The following is an 18188-nucleotide window of genomic DNA, read 5'->3' as shown; positions in this document are numbered from 1 at the left end:
TACCATTTTCATTCAGAAGAATTTCATATGAATGAAATACAAATAATTTCCATAAACTATTTCTGTGCTTTAGATTGGAGCCTTTTATTTAAACCTCGGTGGTGCCCCAGAGGGTCCAGCAGGAACAGGTAAAACGGAGACCACCAAAGATTTGGCTAAAGCTCTCGCTGTTCAGTGTGTTGTCTTTAACTGCTCTGATGGCCTTGATTACCTGGCAATGGGAAAGGTAAACAGAAAATAAATATATGTTGTATTTTATTTTTAGCATGAAAATTTTAGGGTCTCTGTTTTGCAGACACAAATAAATGTGGCGCTTGTGGTCTGCTGCTTTGGATGCTATGTGCTGTTCTCTACATGTTTTATTTTCGGTGCATTATGAAAGCCTATTAAGTTGCTAATTAAAGCATGAAACAAACAAGAGTTCATGGGATTGGGATCTTCTGATTTAGCTTTCTTTAGAGTCAAAAAATTTGTTCTTCAGTACATCACTGATCTATGATCTAAAGAGGTTTAAGCATTATTATTGTAATTGTATTTTTTTAATCTAATTAGACTTCCAACATTATATTCTTAGTTTCTTTTGATTCTTTTCTGTTAGCAATATTATTGGTTTCTTTCTTCATTTGCAGTTTTTCAAGGGTTTGGCTTCATCAGGTGCCTGGGCATGTTTTGATGAATTCAATCGCATTGAACTGGAAGTGCTGTCTGTAGTGGCACAGCAGATCCTTTGCATCCAAAGAGCCATACAGATGAAGCTAGAAACATTTAATTTTGAAGGAACTGAACTGAAGCTTAACCCCAACTGTTTTATAGCAATTACTATGAATCCAGGTTATGCAGGACGTTCTGAACTTCCAGATAATCTGAAGGTAAAATACTAAGACTGATGCATCTGTGACCTTTGTGATGATTGTTTTGTCCAGGTGAGCTGTTTCCATGAAGAGGCTTTGCTAACTGAATGCAGAGATAGTGCAGCATGAGGAGCATACCAAATGCAGATTGCTGAAAGAAAGTGCATTCTCTCACCTGCCATGGACCACATTTTCCTTCCTTTCTGCTGGATGTATCTGTGCAAGAGGCAAATTGCATTCTTGCATTCTTGAGACAGTGCTGAGGGAAAAGAGCTGGGGGGCACAGTGTCTTTTCTTAATGTACTGCATTGTGTATTAAGATGGATATTGGTGGTAGCTCAGGTTAAATTCCTAGGGAGTCTTAAGCTGCAAATATTGATAATGCTGTTTTGTGGTGGGATGAATACTGTAAAAGTTCTGAATTCTTTCCATTCCTAAATTAATTATTTGAAGATATTTCTTTGGGTATGTATTCCAGGTTCTTTTCCGAACGGTAGCCATGATGGTTCCAAACTATGCTCTCATAGCAGAAATTTCCCTCTATTCCTATGGATTTTTGAATGCTAAGTCACTGTCAGTGAAGATAGTCATGACCTACAGGCTTTGTTCAGAACAGCTTTCCTCTCAGTATCACTATGACTACGGCATGCGGGCAGTCAAGGCTGTGCTGGTGGCTGCGGGGAATCTAAAGTTAAAATTTCCCACAGAAGATGAAGATATATTGGTGAGTTCCTGAGGGAGTAGTTGTTTAAGGAGTTCCATAGATATATGCAGTTCCAAGTTCTGAAGGTAGTTCCAGCATATCTTGTCTCATCACTGATCCATGTTTTATAGTTTGTGAAATTAAGATAAGAAAATAAATGCTGCATTTTCCTGGGCTGTTCTGATGGTTGCATGGTTGGGCTTCTTATCAAAGGCCCCATTTAATGAATTAATCTTTGTTACGTACTAGATCATTTTAATTGCTGAACACCTTATGCTCTGTCTCTTAATAAGAACAGCAAAATGCATTTTTCTTTCTTCTAGCTTCTTAGATCAATTAAAGATGTGAATGAGCCCAAATTTTTGTCACATGATATACCTCTGTTCATGGGTATAACCAGTGATTTATTTCCTGGAATAGAGCTTCCTGAGGCAGACTACAATGTAAGTACTCTTCTAATTTTTCCTTGGTAATGATCATTGTTGATTGTTCTGTGGTGATTTGCTTTGTAATCAGGTGCAATTAATGCAGTGAGGTATTTCAAGATGAGCAAAATCGCTGAATGAAACTTTGTAGCAAAGGGAATTCTTTTATCTGTGCTGAATATAGTCTACATCTGAGTTCCCTTATGTTCAGAAGGGTTGTGCATTACAGATTGAGAACTGATTTGCACATTTACCAAGTTTTAGGCTTTCTGATTTCTTTCCTAATTATTGGACATAATTAGGTGAGATAAAGGTTTGTGCTTATACTTGATTTTTAGCAACACTTGAAGCAATCTTTGATGGTTGGAAAGGATGAGTATGTTGGAAAAACCAAATTAACTTTTAAGTTTTTAGTAAATACTACGATCTTGAAAAAACTTGTTTGGTTCTGAAGCACACTGCTGGTTTCCTGAGGGTGATATGCCTTCTCCTCAAGATAAAGATTGTAGTTAAATTCTGTTCTAGCACATGAAGTAGAGAAGTGGGAATTTTTTCCTCTAGGAAGTTTGCTATATTCTGACTAATACAATTTCAGTTATTAATTAATTTGAAACCCTTACTGATGAGCATAAACTGTTCTATTGTCATGCAGGACACTAATTTAAATTGTAGCAGGAATAAGATTATGATTTGTTTGGATTTTAGGATTTTCTGGAATGTGCCAATGAATGTTGCATTGAACATAATGTCCAACCTATACAAACTTTTATGCAGAAAATGATACAGACATATGAAATGATGATTGTTAGACATGGGTAAGGTTCTCATCACTGCACTATCTTTTGTAATTCTGACTTACACTATAGCAGTTATTTATATGAAGTTATAGAAGGTTTTGAGGGTGGCATAATATTCCTCTCCGTTCCAATCAGCTTTGAACAGCTGATTACTGATACTGCTTTTGCATGTCCCAGAATTCTTGTGGATGTATGTCTGAGGAATTGTACTCTTCCTGATATCAGAAGCACTTGCACATGTATAATGATTTTAGGTGCTGATACCAGTATGATGAAAACTCAGGACTGTAAAAGCTTATTTCTGTTAAAATATTAGTTGTCAGGTCTGTGCCATTTTATTCCTAGCTTTTATTACAGAATAGCGACTGGAGGAAATATACAATATGACATGAGCTATATGATGGTTAATATTCAGCTCATTAATGAATCTTCTCTGTAAGATTGTGCAATCATATTTGCATGTGCAAATAAACTGAGTTTGTGGAAAAGATTTTTTTTTTGTTCAAAGAAAATTTACTTGCTTCACTTTTTGAAAATTAGGTGAAAATTATCTTTAAGCATATATTTGTTACTGTTGGCCTTCATGTGATTTATGAAAGTCTAAATTGCAAGACAGATTTATTAATAGCAGAATTTTTTTTCCATCTAACAGCTTCATGCTGGTGGGGGAGCCATTTTCTGGGAAGACCAAAGTTCTACATGTGTTGGCAGATACACTGTCTCTTATGAAAGAGCGTGGTTATGGTGAAGAAGAAAAAGTCATTCATAGAACTGTAAATCCAAAATCAATCACTATGGGCCAGCTTTTTGGGCAGTTTGATCTGATATCCCATGAGGTAATGCATATTTAAAAAGCAGTGTTTCCTGTATATTATGTTTCATTATTATGGATAGTAAACTCTTGAATTCATAATTTTATGATTTTAAACATAGATGAGAACACAATTGTAAATTTTATTTTAACTAATGCTTTTGTGGCCTGTTTTTAATTAGGATGTAAGAAATGCAGTACTGTGTGTTTATGCAGTTACATAGGTTTAAACATGCAAAAATTAAAAAAGCAATACCATTTTGAAGGTCATTGTCCTCTTATAATTGCATCCATGCTAGGAAATCATATCAAATATAACTGCATTCATTTTTCTGTCTATTCTTAACTAGTATAGTCGAAGTAATGCAAAAACTCTCTAGAAAAAACTATGAACTCATGGGTTCCCAAGTGTCAAACTTGGGTTTGGAGGAGGAACAATATGAAGCAGGAAATGTGAAATAGTGACTCTGGAGAGAATTAGGGTGATTCTGGGGAGAAACAGGTGCAAGACAGGGCAAAAGCATTTCTAAGTTTCAGTAAATTGAATTACTGGTCCTTTTTCTTACAGTATTTTTTCAAGTGGAAATTTCTTTTTTAAATTTGCTGTTGTTTTAAGACCCTTGGTGAATCTCCAAAGTTAGGTGCTGCTTTCTGCAGCACAAAAGGAGACCAGTAAAAAGTGAGGGATAATGGAAAGCCAAGGGAAGGGTTTCTGTGGCTTGCAGCTCAGGCTGAACTCTGTGTTTTTGTCTCACTCCCCGTTGCCAGTGGACAGACGGGGTTGTCGCTACGACCTTCAGGGAATTCGCGCTCTCCGAGACCCCCGAGCGCAAGTGGGTCATCTTCGATGGCCCCATCGACACCCTGTGGATAGAGAGCATGAACACGGTTCTGGATGACAACAAAAAGGTAGCAGTCACTGAAAAAATGCCTGAAGAAAATTATGTGACATTTTGAAAATACTCTTCTGTGTATAAAGCCACAAATACAAACTGCACTGCCTGACTTCACATGAGGGTTTTTTTTTTTTTAATTTTTGATTGAGGTATTTTTGTTTGTATTGGAATCATAATCATGATATTAACTCATTGCTGAAAGACATGAATTATGTAGTATTTCCTGATGCCATAAGGTAATTTCTAACAAAATATTCTAATAAATAATTGAAATTTAAATATCAGCAATTACAATTATTTATATATTCTAAACCCCATTATTTCTAAGACAGCACAAGCTTAGACATTTATATTTCAAGACGATCTCAAGATACAAAGGGTTGCATTTTCAAAATAATGGTTTCTGAAGTCAAAATTGTAACACCACTTTTGTAAATGGGCCGTAGGAATCCCAAAGCAAATATAAAAATTAGACACAACATTTGAACTTTCAAGTTCTGTATGATAATGTGTCAAAATACTCAAACTGGACTCCTACTTTAGTACAAAAGGGTAGTGTGTCTCCAGCTGGAATGCTTCAGTATTAGCAATAATATCTGCAGATATCTTTTGTCCTTTCCTCTTGTCATATGCAGGATTGATTGTAAAGAACCTACTGGTAGGTTACTGTGGAGTACTATGGTTTAAATGAAGAATTTAGCATAAACTTGATAAGAATCTATTGATACAAGTAGTTAAACATTTTATGTAGTTGACCATACCTTTGATTTTACTTGGTTTTGCCAATTTTCGTATAGAACTCCCCTGTGATAGGAAGTGTAGTTTAATACCAATTTTTTCCCCAATTTTGCATATTATTTTTTATCTTTCAAGCTTTGTTTGATGAGTGGGGAGGTCATCCAAATGTCCCCTCAGATGACTCTCATTTTTGAAACGATGGATCTTTCCCAGGCATCAGTAAGTTTTGTATTTAATGAAAATATAAAACTAAATTTAATCTATTCAATGCACAATAAAATGAGTTAACTGTTTGTCCTTAGCCTGCTACAGTCAGTCGTTGTGGCATGATTTATTTGGAACCCTCTCAGCTGGGCTGGAGGCCCATTGTCACCTCTTGGCTGAATAAACTGCCTGAACCTCTGAATTCAGAGGAGCATCAAGATCTTCTGCAGGGACTTTTTGATTGGTTGGTACCACCAGCATTAAGAGTCCGTCAGAAGCAGTGCAAGGTATTTTTTGTCATTTTTTCCTGCAGTAGTTAGTGGCCATTTCCATTCTGTTACCCTTGGTATGAGATGACTGTTATTTCATGACAAGCCCAGTTAGAATGAATATGTGGCTCTTGGGACCAGTGTGAAGAGTTAAAATGAGAATGTCAGCTAAGGCTTGAAACCTGATCATAGTTTTCATCATCTTATTTTAAAAAGTAAAGTAAGTGTTTAAAATACTGATTTAAAAGTCTTCCCAAGAGAATTTTGTACATTTTTTTTCTTTAAAGATCTCATATTGAAGATCTGAGGAAGTACTCAGATAAGGAAGTACTTTTTTAAGTTTTAGAGGAAATAGGAAGATCCTTGCAAGCTCAGTGTGACATGCTCAAAATTTTGCTCATGTTTTGCTGCAGTTACTTCTGTGGGTTTTGTTTTGGTTTAGGATGTTTAATTGCAGTGTTCACATGGTAGCCATGAACGTGGTTAGCAAGCTAAAGGTCTTGGCATTTCAATGACTGAGGAGGTCAAATGATCTTTTGAGTAAAAGTCAGTGTAAACCTTGCCTTCTAGTGTGTGTTTAGAATTAGCCAGTGATCTAATTGTCTTAGTATTTTATCTCCAAAAGATCAATTAGCTAAAAGTATGTAAAGTATGACATCTAACCTTTTGAATCTCTTAGGAACTGGTACCCACAAGTGAGATCAATGTTGTAGTAGCTCTCACACGGATTTTTGAAATGTTGATTTGTCCAGCTGTGCAAGAAGATCCCACCAACAAAAGCATCCGTACCTGGATTATGGTTGGTTTTTTAACAAGGAGATAAATGTGTATTTGTTTCTCTATATGCTGGTTTTCAAAACAATTTCATTAATACAATTAACTTTAATTTGTGAATAAGAGACGTGAAACAATTCTACTTCCTCCCTGCTCCCTCGCCCCATACTCTGGGGGTACCCAGATGAGATGGAAGTCCTGCAAGTGACAAATATGATTAAAAATGTTACTCTTTTTCCAATTAAATAGGATAATGCTTTTATTAAATGTGCTTTTTAAGTAATCAAGAAGTTAGCTAAAGCAAATAGTCTTCTTTCTCTTAAACGAAATAAGTATTCATGCGACACTGATTGCTTGTTTGTTCAAGCAAAAATTTCTTTGTAAGAGGGGTTTCTGACAGTTGTATTAGTTGGATCCTCTGTGTGACCTTATGTGATTATTCTTATGAAAAACTGAAGAAAACAGAATGTGAAAGTAGTTATTTAAAATTAAATTACAAAATTCCTAGATCCTGATTTGTCATTAGAACTCTTCTCAGGCTTTGCCATCTGACATACTGCTGTAGTCAGTGGCCTTTATTTTTTGTTCTCTTTCTCTTTCTGTCCTTGAGTAAGATTATTTGTGTCCTCTGTCTACAGTCAGATTTCTAAATCTCTTTAGGCCAGGGGTATTCAAGGGCAATTGCTAACATTTCTCTGCTTAACAATATTTTTTAGAATTATGTTTGTTAATCAGACTGTACAAAGTTCATGTAATGTGTCAGCTTATGAGACAGTTACTAACTTTTTGCCTTTGCAGGGTTGTTTTGCTTTTGCCATAATCTGGTCCATTGGTGGAATTTGTGATGGTGACAGCAGGACAATATTTGATAATTTCTTGAGGGAAACTTTGTCTGGGGAATCTGAAACAAATCCTGTACCAGAGAATTTGGGAACGTGGGAGTGTCCCTTAGAAGAGAAAGGCTTAGTCTATGACTACATGTATCAGGTAGGATTGGCTTCTGCATCCACTAAATACATTCTTACAGTCCTAACAGAAGGAAAATGCAGCCAGGTGGGTTTTCTAACTGTACAAAGCCTGTTGGATGTTGTAGAGTGTTGGTTGAATTAAATCCCACAGCACATTTTTCATTTCTTTTTCAAATACCAGTGTACTGACCAATTTTTTAATAAAATACTAAGAGGTACATTTCAGTTATATTTGTAATACTGCCACTGCATATTGCTTCTGTAACCCCAGCTCAGCTGGCAGATTCAAATCTGCTTTTGTTTAGGAGGAATAATGTGGACTGTTCAGAAGCAAAGCAGAATATTAAGCCGATAGGTAGTTTGTCTTGCAGTTTTTGTTTATAGTGCCTATTAGACTGTTTTCTTTTGGTTTTTTGTTGTGGTTTCCTGTATATGTGGGTTTTTTGGTTTGTTTTCACTGAACAAAGTTTTTAAGAAAACAAAGGAGTCTAAGTTTAGGTATGTACTTTAATTCTTTGTTAGTGAGGTAAAGCAAACTAAATATGTGAACTTTTGAAACATCAAATATTCATTAATTTGTTAAAATCCATTACTTTAATTTTTCAAAAGTGAAGTAGTAGAGAAAACCCTTCATATGTGTAACACCAATCTGTTCTACATCTGTGTTTCTTTCTAGCTCAAAGGCAAAGTAGGTTGGGCTCACTGGAATGAATTTATTGAACAAATTAGTTACAGTGATAAAAATGTAAAGATTCAAGATATTATAGTCCCAACTATGGATACAGTTCGCTATACCTATTTGCTAGACCTGTTCATTACCCATGGAAGGTAAGTTGCTTCACTACAAATTTCTGAAGTGAAATTTGATCATAGGTAGAAATATCTCTTATTCTTTCCTTTGAGTTCATTGTTTTTATCAAACCCTCAGTTTATTTGGCCTTTTAAAACAGACATTCACTACAAACAAAAAAATCTGCCTGAAAGTCTGATTTTAGTTTTTTTGTGAAACCTTGTTACAGTCTAACTTTAGTATTTCCAGTCTGATGATGTGCTTAAGACAGCCCAAAAATTGTTGCACCCTCTTTCTACTTTGGCAAGTAAATACATATTTTAGGATTTTTTTTCTTTGATTAATCCTATGAAAATCATTTATATTAGTCATGGTCAGATTATATAAGAGAATAAAATAAAAACTAGCCTCAGGTTCCAAGGCTGAAAGCTTTATGAAGTTTGAATTAATGAAAGGCCTATCAGGAGAAATTTACCTCCCCTGTGTGTTCATATACTTCAACACCAGGAGAATGAGGGAATGAAAAATGTTTATTTATTCTCCCATTTTCTTGATGATGGAAGAAAACTAAGATTATGAGAGGGTTTGATGAATGTCTTAGAACACAGTTTCTTCTTTAGGCAAGTAATGTTTTTAGAGGTAGAAGAAGGGCAAGTTAGTAAAACCTTTGACTTTTAGCTGCTTTTAGTTTACAATGTTAGGTTTCTGCAGTCTTTGTGCTTTATTTCTTTGTGAAGACCACTTCTTCTAGTGGGACCAACAGGAACTGGGAAATCTGTGTATGTCAAAGACAAGTTAATGAACAACCTGGAAAAGGAGCTCTTCTTCCCGTTCTTCATTAATTTTTCAGCTCGAACCAGTGCCAATCAGACTCAGGTTAGTAGAACAGACAATTTTGGTCTCAGGAGATTGTGGACATGAGTGTGTAATCTGTGTTCTGAGTGATCCTGTTTCATTGCAGAACATAATTATGGCCAGGCTGGACAAGAGGCGCAAAGGAGTTTTTGGCCCTCCAATGGGAAAAAAGTGCATTATTTTTGTAGATGATATGAATATGCCAGCTTTGGAGAAGTATGGGGCACAGCCTCCTATAGAACTTTTAAGACAGTTCTGTGACCATGGATTTTGGTAATTATTTGAAATACAACTGAAAATTTTTTGTTGATGTATTTGCTGTTACTTTTTTATTCCCTTGAATTTTATTTTCAAAACTTTTTGAAATGGTTTGTAAATGTTAATGTAATTTTAGTTTATATAAAAATACATTATTTAAAGTTGAAGCAACTTGTATTTTACTCTCTAAGGACTTCTCAGTTTAGGGAATTCATGATCAAATTCATTTTGAGTGTTTTAGAATGTTCTAGTGCTGAGCAGCAGAGTTAGTATATGTTAAATAAAATTATTCATTTACACCTTGATAATTTTAACTTTTTTTTCCAGTGTAGTTTCTTGTTCTTTTTCTTTCTCTTTCTCCTTAGATTGAGTTGGCAGTTTTCTGTACATATCTATATATATGTAGTTGTATAAAATTTCTGATTTTATTTCTTATGTTGGTTTCCCCTATTATCTGTGTTTCTATTATTCAATAATTTTTTTTTTAATGAGATCTCAAAACATTTTTTTCAAATTCACAGTGAAATCAGGTCTGATAATAGGCATGAAATAAAATAAGTTGAAAGTCTTCCCTGCTTTTGAGGTTTTTGGCTTTGCTTATATTGGAAGATAGGAACAGGTGTTTTCCTGAGTCTGGATCATTCTGCGATTCCAGGCACTGCTCAGATATCTGTTGCTCTTGAATAGAGATATATACCTTGATATGTTACAGTTTTAATGCTCAAAATTTTGTATCAGGTTTCACAGAATGCAGTTTAAACAAATAATCTTTCTTTCCAGCCAGGAAATGATATGTTGAGATTAACTGGTGCACAGTTAAAAGACTAGTTGGTTTTTTGTATTTTGGGGAGGAGGGGTTGTTTTGTTTTTCAAAAGATAAAATATATAGAAATATATATTGTATTATATAATTCCTACTATGTTTATATATACATTTTAAAATACTTTTTAGAAGCATGCGGGGGGTGGTCTGTCATATAGATGCATATAAGGTGTAACAAATGTGTTGTATCTGTATTTAAGTGTCACATGGCATTTTATTTTGAAGGTATGATTTTAAGGACACCTCTAAAATCACCCTTGTTGACGTCCAGTTGCTGGCTGCTATGGGGCCCCCAGGGGGTGGGAGGAATCCTGTCACCCCTCGGTTCCTGCGGCACTTCAACATCTGCAGCATCAACTCTTTCAGCGATGAAACAATGATCCGCATCTTCTCTACCGTCGTTACTCTTTACCTAAAGATTAATGAATTTCCTCCTGACTTCTCCACAATTGGAAATCAAATTGTCACTGCCACTTTAGAGGTAAGAGGCAAATACCTTACTGGGGATTTCCTTCAATTTGTTCATTGAAGTTCCTTTGCCTCTACAATAATGTAGAGTGAAAGGGTTTTTTTGAGAAATAACATTGAAGAAGGCATTTAGGAATTATGATAATAATACAGTCAGTGTTATGTTTTTGATTATGTTGTTCTCTTTTGTTATTATCTGAAGGTGTATAAGAAAGCCATCAAAAATCTTTTGCCCACACCATCCAAATCTCATTATACCTTCAACCTGCGTGACTTTTCACGGGTTATCCATGGCTGTTTGCTCATAAAGAAAAGTGCAGTTCAAAACAAACACGTGATGATTCGGCTGTTTGTACACGAGGTGTTTCGTGTCTTCTACGACCGTCTGGTGGAAGATGATGACAGAACCTGGTTGTTCAATCTAGTGAAAGATATTGTGAAAGAACATTTCAAGGAAGTATTTGATAAAGTTTTTGCACACCTGAAGGAAGGAAGCTCATCTGTGAGTATCATGTTTAACCTGTTGCAAAATAATTGCTTTTATTGCAATGAGGAATATATTCACTAAATATTAAACTTGACTTCATAATTTGTTGAATATTTGCCATAGGTAACAGAAGAAAACATGAGAAGTCTGTGTTTTGGTGACTACATGGATCCAGAGCTTGAGGGAGAGGAAAGACTTTATATTGAGATTCCAAGTATTGAGGAGTTCAGTGATATTGTGGAGCAGTGTCTGGATGAATATAATCAAACCCAGAAAACACGAATGAACCTTGTTGTTTTCAGGTGTTTATGATCTGTTTTATTAAGAGCTTTAAGCTGTAGTTGATAAATCAGTATATTCAATTTTGTGGACTGTGGTTTTCTGTATGTCTCCTCCCCTTTTTTGCATCCTTTATAGTGTTTGTGGTGTTACACCTTTATGAATGAAGTAAACTGACTTTTTCTTTATGCTTCTCCTTTTTCTATCTGAAAGTAAATAATGAGAAGCTTTTCTCCTAAGGGGCTTTGAATATTTTCCTTAGTTGTTAAAGAAACATTGTGCACTGAAGCAGGTAGGCGCTGTACTTCTCCTAAGCCTCTGTCACCGGTGAAGATGGATGTCACTGGACTTTCATTCCCCAAGGACAAGCATCCCAGGAGGGACATGTTCACAATCATAGCTGTCTGCTCCGTTATGCAGCACAGCCATGCAACCAGCTGGTGCTGCAGCTAATCCTGTGAAATTTTAGACTCTGCAGGCCCTTATTGTTATCTTAACTTGTGATAATGCAGAGCTACAACTGAGAGAGATTAGGAGGTCAAACTCCTTCCTCCTCCTTGTTGCTAGAGATTACCACCTCTTCATATTTGCCAGGGTAACTTGACACGTTGATACTTCGTGAAGGTGATGAGGGTTACTTCAAACAGTGCTAGCAGCAGCTTTTTTTAGTATAGGTCATTTTGCCAAGCTGGATTTCTGAGAGCCTGTATGTACAGCTGGCAGCCTCTGATCAAAGGCCACTTCCTGGGTGTAGAAGCAATATTGCAGTGACCTCACTGAACAGCAGCCAGGAGAGCATGTTTGACTGCAGTCGTAGAGTTCAGTCTCATGGATAACATCTGAATTTGCTCCTTTATTTTTCTAACCAGTAAAAATAAACAAGAATTTGTCTTTTTTGAAATGTTTGAAGGTTTTTTTTGAGATTACTTTTAATAGCTGCTCAGCTTGCTTTAATTATCCCATGCCCTGTGCTTAAGTAGGAGATCTCCTATAGGCCTTGCTTCATATTTTGAGATAAATCATGCCCGAGTTTTGACAAGGATCTTAGTAACGTGCAGATACTGCTTCCTGAGGATGTTCCAATGTCAATTCCAGATATAAGTTCTAAAACAGTGTCAGAGGTAGAGGAAAGGGAGACGTTTGTTGATATAAACCATGTTCCCCCAGTGGTTACTTTAAAAACATACTGAAATTGCTATTCTTCAAGAAAGTTAAATTTGGTAATACTACTGTTATTTTGAAGTAGAGAATTATTGTTTTTCATTTCCTTTAGCACATTCATCCTTATACTGCTCCTGTTCTTACCTCTGCATGTTCTTTCTAGCAATTTAGCTACATACTGATATTTGTATAATAGAAGAATTATAAGTTTTACTTTATTTTGTGGTTCATGCCTGCTCTCTTTCTTACTCTTCCTCTCTACCCCACCTCACCATGCATTCAGAACTTTGTTTTGGAGATGCTGCTCCTTGCTTTGTTTCCCAGATTTCTGGGTGCATAGATGTCCATGTGTTTCTGCTCTTTGGTAATCAGTGTGTTCCCACTGCAGGTACATGCTGGAGCACTTGTCTCGACTGAGCCGCATCCTGAAGCAGTCTGGGGGCAATGCTCTGCTGGTTGGAATGGGAGGAAGCGGGCGGCAGTCTCTGACCCGCCTGGCAGCCTTCATGGCAAGAATGTGTGTTTTTCAACCAGAGATTTCTAAGACCTATGGTACAAATGAGTGGAGAGAAGATCTGAAAGTGAGTATTAATAACATTTTGACTTAATTTTGAGGAAGGAACGTACAATTTTGTTTTGGAATGTACAATTTTAACTGTCTTGCATTTTCAGAGACTTCTGAAGAGTGCAGGTGTTAAAGGCTTGAAAACTGTATTTCTTATCACAGACACACAAATTAAGGAAGAAAGTTTTTTAGAAGATATTGACAGTGTCCTCAACACAGGAGAGGTTCCCAATCTTTTTGCAGCAGATGAAAAACAAGAAATTATAGAGGTATCTTTAGAAACTCTCTTTAATTTCACCTCCCTTTTAATCTACTTGGTCAGTTCAGTGTGAAATGTGGCTTTTGGACATTTGCCCAAAAGTCACTTAATTCTGTGACTTCTTTTTGAGACTTTAGATAAAGCAACATAGTAAACTTATAGAGTAGTTTATGCCAACTGCAAGCTTTAATTCTGACCTAGTGTTCTGTTCACAAACACATCAAGTTGTGCATGTAGAGAACTTGCATTGTTCACAAATACCCCGTGGCTGTAGTTATTTTTGTAGTGTATTGTGTAGGACAAGATTGTGCATCATAATGTTTTCATTGAGCAGTGAAGTGCAAAGATGTGATGGTTTTATTGAACACATGGCCTACCTTTCTCATAGACTCCTACTCTCTGGGGCACTAGGGCATTGTTAGACAGAATTTCATAGTCCTGAAGAGACAAGGTGGGCAAAGGTGCTCCATGACATTAGGCTCAGAAGTAAGGATGCAATGTACTCAGGCAAATTAAAAACAAAATTAACTGAAATCAGGCTTGGATTTTCACAATAGCAGTCTCAGTTTGGGAGGGAGAGACATCAATCTTTGTATACATCAAGTTGGAAACTTAATGTTGGCAAACAATATTTGGAACTGTATGCTGTGCTGTCTCCCTATTTCTGTGATGTTTTTACTAAATTAAGTAGGTATGCTTCTAGTTGATTTTTAAAGTGATTCTTAGTGCACACACAAATGTTCTTTGTTACAATATCTGTATCACTTGATAGGTGTTACTACTGGTTTTTCTTGTACTTAAATTATGAGCATGTTGATACCTGGATTCATGTATCTTTCAAAGAAGTTAGATTATAATTCTTGTAATCTTTTTCTATTACTATTTCATTCTTACCAGGTATATAGTGGCAGTATTAAAATAATATGTTACTTTTCTAATTTTACAGTTTGTGTGAACATATTCAGAGGGTTTATGCCGGAACTTGGTAGCTATCCGCAATATGCCAGCTGGAGCAAAGTTGGTTTTTATTCATTTAAATCTGTTCCCTCCAAAGAATTCTTCTTTTACTCTGTTGTTGTGATCTACTCTCTGTTGCTCAGAGCAGCAGATGATCATTTCTGGAACACTTTCAAATGCTGGAAGGGTCACAGATAAACAGTGCAATCCTGTTCTCAGACAGTATTTAGTACTTGTTCTGGTTTTCTACTTTATTTTGCCTGTTTCATTTCCACTAAAAAATTTAATTTCCTGGTGATGCTGCCATTAATAGGATTGCTATAGGACTTCTGATGTGCTTAATGAGAATTTATGTAACATTTTTTATGCCTTGTATTATATCCTAAGGGTGTTCGTGCAGCAGCTCAGGCTGGTGATAGAGGTGAAGAACTCAGTCCCTTGGCCTTGTATGCATTTTTTGTGAACCTCTGCAAAGAGAATCTCCACATTGTGGTGGCATTCAGCCCAATTGGAGATGCTTTCCGCAATCGTCTGAGACAGTTTCCATCACTCATCAACTGCTGTACTATTGATTGGTTCCAGGTACGGGAGAATATTTATATTATTTCCTCCAAAATCTGCTTCAGCTCTCTAACACTCTATATTTCTAGGGGCCATTAGATTTTCTTTTGTTTTCCTTGTAGAAGTACTCCTTGTTTTCCAAACTTTAAAAATTGCATAAGCCTTTTCTGTAATATTTTGGGAGCTCTTTGGTGTGTGATCTCAACATTTCTACATGTAAATAAAGTTAAATTTTGTTGCTACACATTTCTGAAGTATGAATAGTCTTGGTTTGATGATGGAAATTTGTAATTTTATTACCTAATGTGTATATTTTAAAGGACTGGAGAAACCATTTCATTGTGACTGTAAAATTACCTTAATTGTGGCTGCCTATTAAGAAGGTCATCCATTGTAGGAACGTCTAGCAAATACAAATCCTGATGTTTATCAGTAGATCTTTTATTGCAGAATAAAACTTGGAGAAATAGTATCAATGTAAGTAGTATTGCTCTCAGTAAAGCACAGTTATCTCTATAGCTTGGCCCAGTGCTGATGTCAATTAATTTTTCTGCCAAATGGTGAATAGACACAGAACTGTTTGAATGGAATGTGTAGCTTCGAGCTAGAAGATCAACCAGGAGCTGTCAGTAAAGATTGCATGGGTGATGACCTTGCTGCCTGAGCTAAGCAACCCTTTTATCAGTTCATTGTTCTTGAGACACAGCTAAGACTTGTCTGTCTCATTCTGGTGGTTTGAATGGCAAAACTTGATTTTTAAGACTGCTAACAGTTGAATTTTACAAATTCTTTCTTCCTCACTTCTACCTCAGCCGTGGCCTGAAGATGCCCTTGAACGTGTGGCCAGTAAATTCCTAGAAACACTTCAGCTCACAGACACTGAGCGTCAGGCAGTTGTGCCCATCTGTAAATACTTCCATACTTCAGTTTTGTCACTCTCTGAAAGGTCAGTCTTTGGCTTTTGCAAACAACCATAGAGCGTTAGGTGACTGAGTTTGAATGCTACTCATTTATATATTAAAAGTTAACACAACTATTTGCCTTCATAAAAAATATATAAAATCACTGAAATTGTTAATTCCTATCAAACAGTTACATAACTTTGCTAGTGATAAACAAAAAATAAATCAAAATACAAGTTGCTCTTTCTTTTTACTTTTTTAATAGGTTTTTACAAAGCCTGGGACGCCATAATTATGTTACTCCTACTTCTTATCTTGAGCTTATTGCTGCATTTCAGAGACTTCTTACTGAGAAACGAGACAGTGTAATGAAAGCCAAAAAGAAATATGTGAATGGGCTAGATAAACTAGCTTTTGCTGAGTCACAGGTGAGTTATAACAAATATGGAACTGAAATTAGGAAGTGTTTGTCAACTGCAGGTCTTTTTCTGGAGAAGTCAGTCAAAAGTGCTATTTCAGATTTTGTTTAGCTCAATCTTCAACAGTAAAACTAACAAATGTGTTTTGCCTTTTCTTTCCTGCAATTACAGAACTTGTGCTAAAGCCATACATCTCTAAGCATATATTGTAAAGTAGTGTTTGAATAGAGCTGTCATTTCCTTGGTGGTTAACGGGTGACTGTAAGTGATCATAGTTCTTAAAATTAGACACTGCATGTAGGAGATAAAAATAAGTCTTGGGAATGTTTTGATTTGAAACTGAATGTTACATTAACAATCAATAAATTAGTCATTAGGTAAAATCTAGGTCTTAAAGAAATTGCTGGAAATTGTGCTTGACCCTTCTGGAACCCACCTGATTCTTTTGTATGTGCATAGGTTGGTAGGATGAAAATAGAATTAATTGAGCTGCAGCCCAAACTGGAAGAGGCTAAAGTGGAAAATGCAAGCATGATGAAGGTAGAGTTATACAAATACAGCTTTGTGGCTTTTAATGTAAGCGCGTGTCTTATTTCACTGATGTGTGACTTTCAGAAAGTAGGAGTTGAATTGAGGTCTTTGAGCTCACTCGTTGTTTACCGAGGTTTCCAGTATTCTGACACTGGTTATTTATGTTTATAGCCTTAGAACAGAAATAAAATTTCATTCTTTATGTAGAATACATTCTCTGGATATACAGTCATTGCCTAAGCTCCATTCTGAAGGATGTTAGAGGAACTTTCATGCTAATAGTGATTGAATCAGGTTTCCCAAGTTGATTCAGAAACATTGTGAAAACCTCAAGTAGTTTTTCCATTTGACCAGATATGACAAAACAAACAAGAACAGTTTTGCACGGTCTGGCTTTGCATGCACAGGGATTATATGATTGATTTATAAAAGGATCCTGGGAATTTAGTGGGATTTAGGATCAAAAATCTTGGGGGTTTGAAAATTCCAGTATATGAAAATACGCACATACATATTTATCTTGTATGTGATTGTTGCTTCACCAAAAAAGCATGCTTTAATTGATGTTATACACTTGTTTCTGATTCCTAAGTGTTTTTACAGATACAGTGATATCTCTTCTGCCTCTAAGAAAACTCAATGTCACTTGCCTAGAACTGCAAAGGGAGTTGGATAAAGGCTTGACTTATCCCTGAAAAGAAAATAAGTTTCAATAGTCGGTGTTACAGACTATGAAGTTAAAACTCCCTGTAAAACTGATCCATTTTAGTTACAGTGTGATGTGCGAACATAAGGAGCTTCTCCTGAACTTCAAACATATTTTAAATAGCTTTTTTCTGAGCCTAATCTGATATCAGTTTATCTGCTGTTAAAACTCTGTGATGATGTTGCAATATGCTAAGAAATTATTCCCTTAACATTAATTGAAATGATGTTAGCATATTAAACATTTTCAATGTTCCCTTTATATTTCACAGTATTCCATAAGTTCTATAATAGGTAATTTCAGTTTATTTGATCATTCACAGCACGATATAAATAAAGCCCACTCATGGTTTTTCTTTAGATTATAGAAGTAGAATCTGCAGAAGTAGAAGAAAAAAGAAAAATTGTTAAAGTGGATGAAGAAATTGCTACAGAAAAAGCTGAAGAAGCTCAGGCATTGAAAAATGAATGTGAGAGTGACCTGGCAGAGGCATTACCTGTCATGGAGGCTGCAATAGGTGCTCTTGACACTTTGAAGGCAAGCTGATCTAAATTTCAGCATTTGAAAGTGTTATGTAACTCTCTAAAATGAAATAGGAATTCAGAAGAATAAGAGATGACACGAAAGTGTATCAGAAATATTCTGACCTGGAATTTTTAAAACATAATTTTATTTATTCATTAGTTTACAGTTTATTAGCATTTATTTAATTTTTTTTCCTCTGCATAGAG

The 18188-nt window shown here is 35.8% G+C and overlaps 1 protein-coding gene across 1 annotated transcript in view; it reads left to right on the top strand.

Annotated features, from left to right (window-relative positions):
* The window catches only part of DNAH12 (dynein axonemal heavy chain 12), a 56406-nt gene that overhangs the window by 19408 nt on the left and 18810 nt on the right, over nt 1-18188 (top strand). The window contains exons 25-48 of the mRNA XM_059856423.1: nt 74-226; nt 630-869; nt 1330-1575; nt 1878-1997; nt 2685-2794; nt 3429-3612; nt 4356-4496; nt 5357-5440; nt 5524-5712; nt 6374-6493; nt 7267-7455; nt 8113-8264; nt 8964-9102; nt 9188-9354; nt 10388-10643; nt 10833-11132; nt 11241-11419; nt 12946-13138; nt 13230-13391; nt 14726-14920; nt 15712-15845; nt 16067-16229; nt 16680-16760; nt 17818-17994. Of these exons, the coding sequence (XP_059712406.1) occupies nt 74-226; nt 630-869; nt 1330-1575; nt 1878-1997; nt 2685-2794; nt 3429-3612; nt 4356-4496; nt 5357-5440; nt 5524-5712; nt 6374-6493; nt 7267-7455; nt 8113-8264; nt 8964-9102; nt 9188-9354; nt 10388-10643; nt 10833-11132; nt 11241-11419; nt 12946-13138; nt 13230-13391; nt 14726-14920; nt 15712-15845; nt 16067-16229; nt 16680-16760; nt 17818-17994 (4074 nt within the window). The remainder of the gene's footprint in view (nt 1-73; nt 227-629; nt 870-1329; nt 1576-1877; nt 1998-2684; nt 2795-3428; nt 3613-4355; nt 4497-5356; nt 5441-5523; nt 5713-6373; nt 6494-7266; nt 7456-8112; nt 8265-8963; nt 9103-9187; nt 9355-10387; nt 10644-10832; nt 11133-11240; nt 11420-12945; nt 13139-13229; nt 13392-14725; nt 14921-15711; nt 15846-16066; nt 16230-16679; nt 16761-17817; nt 17995-18188) is intronic.

Source organism: Haemorhous mexicanus, chromosome 11 (genome assembly GCF_027477595.1).
Source record: "Haemorhous mexicanus isolate bHaeMex1 chromosome 11, bHaeMex1.pri, whole genome shotgun sequence".
NCBI classification, from domain to species: Eukaryota; Metazoa; Chordata; class Aves; order Passeriformes; family Fringillidae; genus Haemorhous; species Haemorhous mexicanus.
The sequence above is the reverse complement of the archived record's forward strand: the minus strand, read 5'-3'. Positions and strand labels throughout refer to the sequence as shown.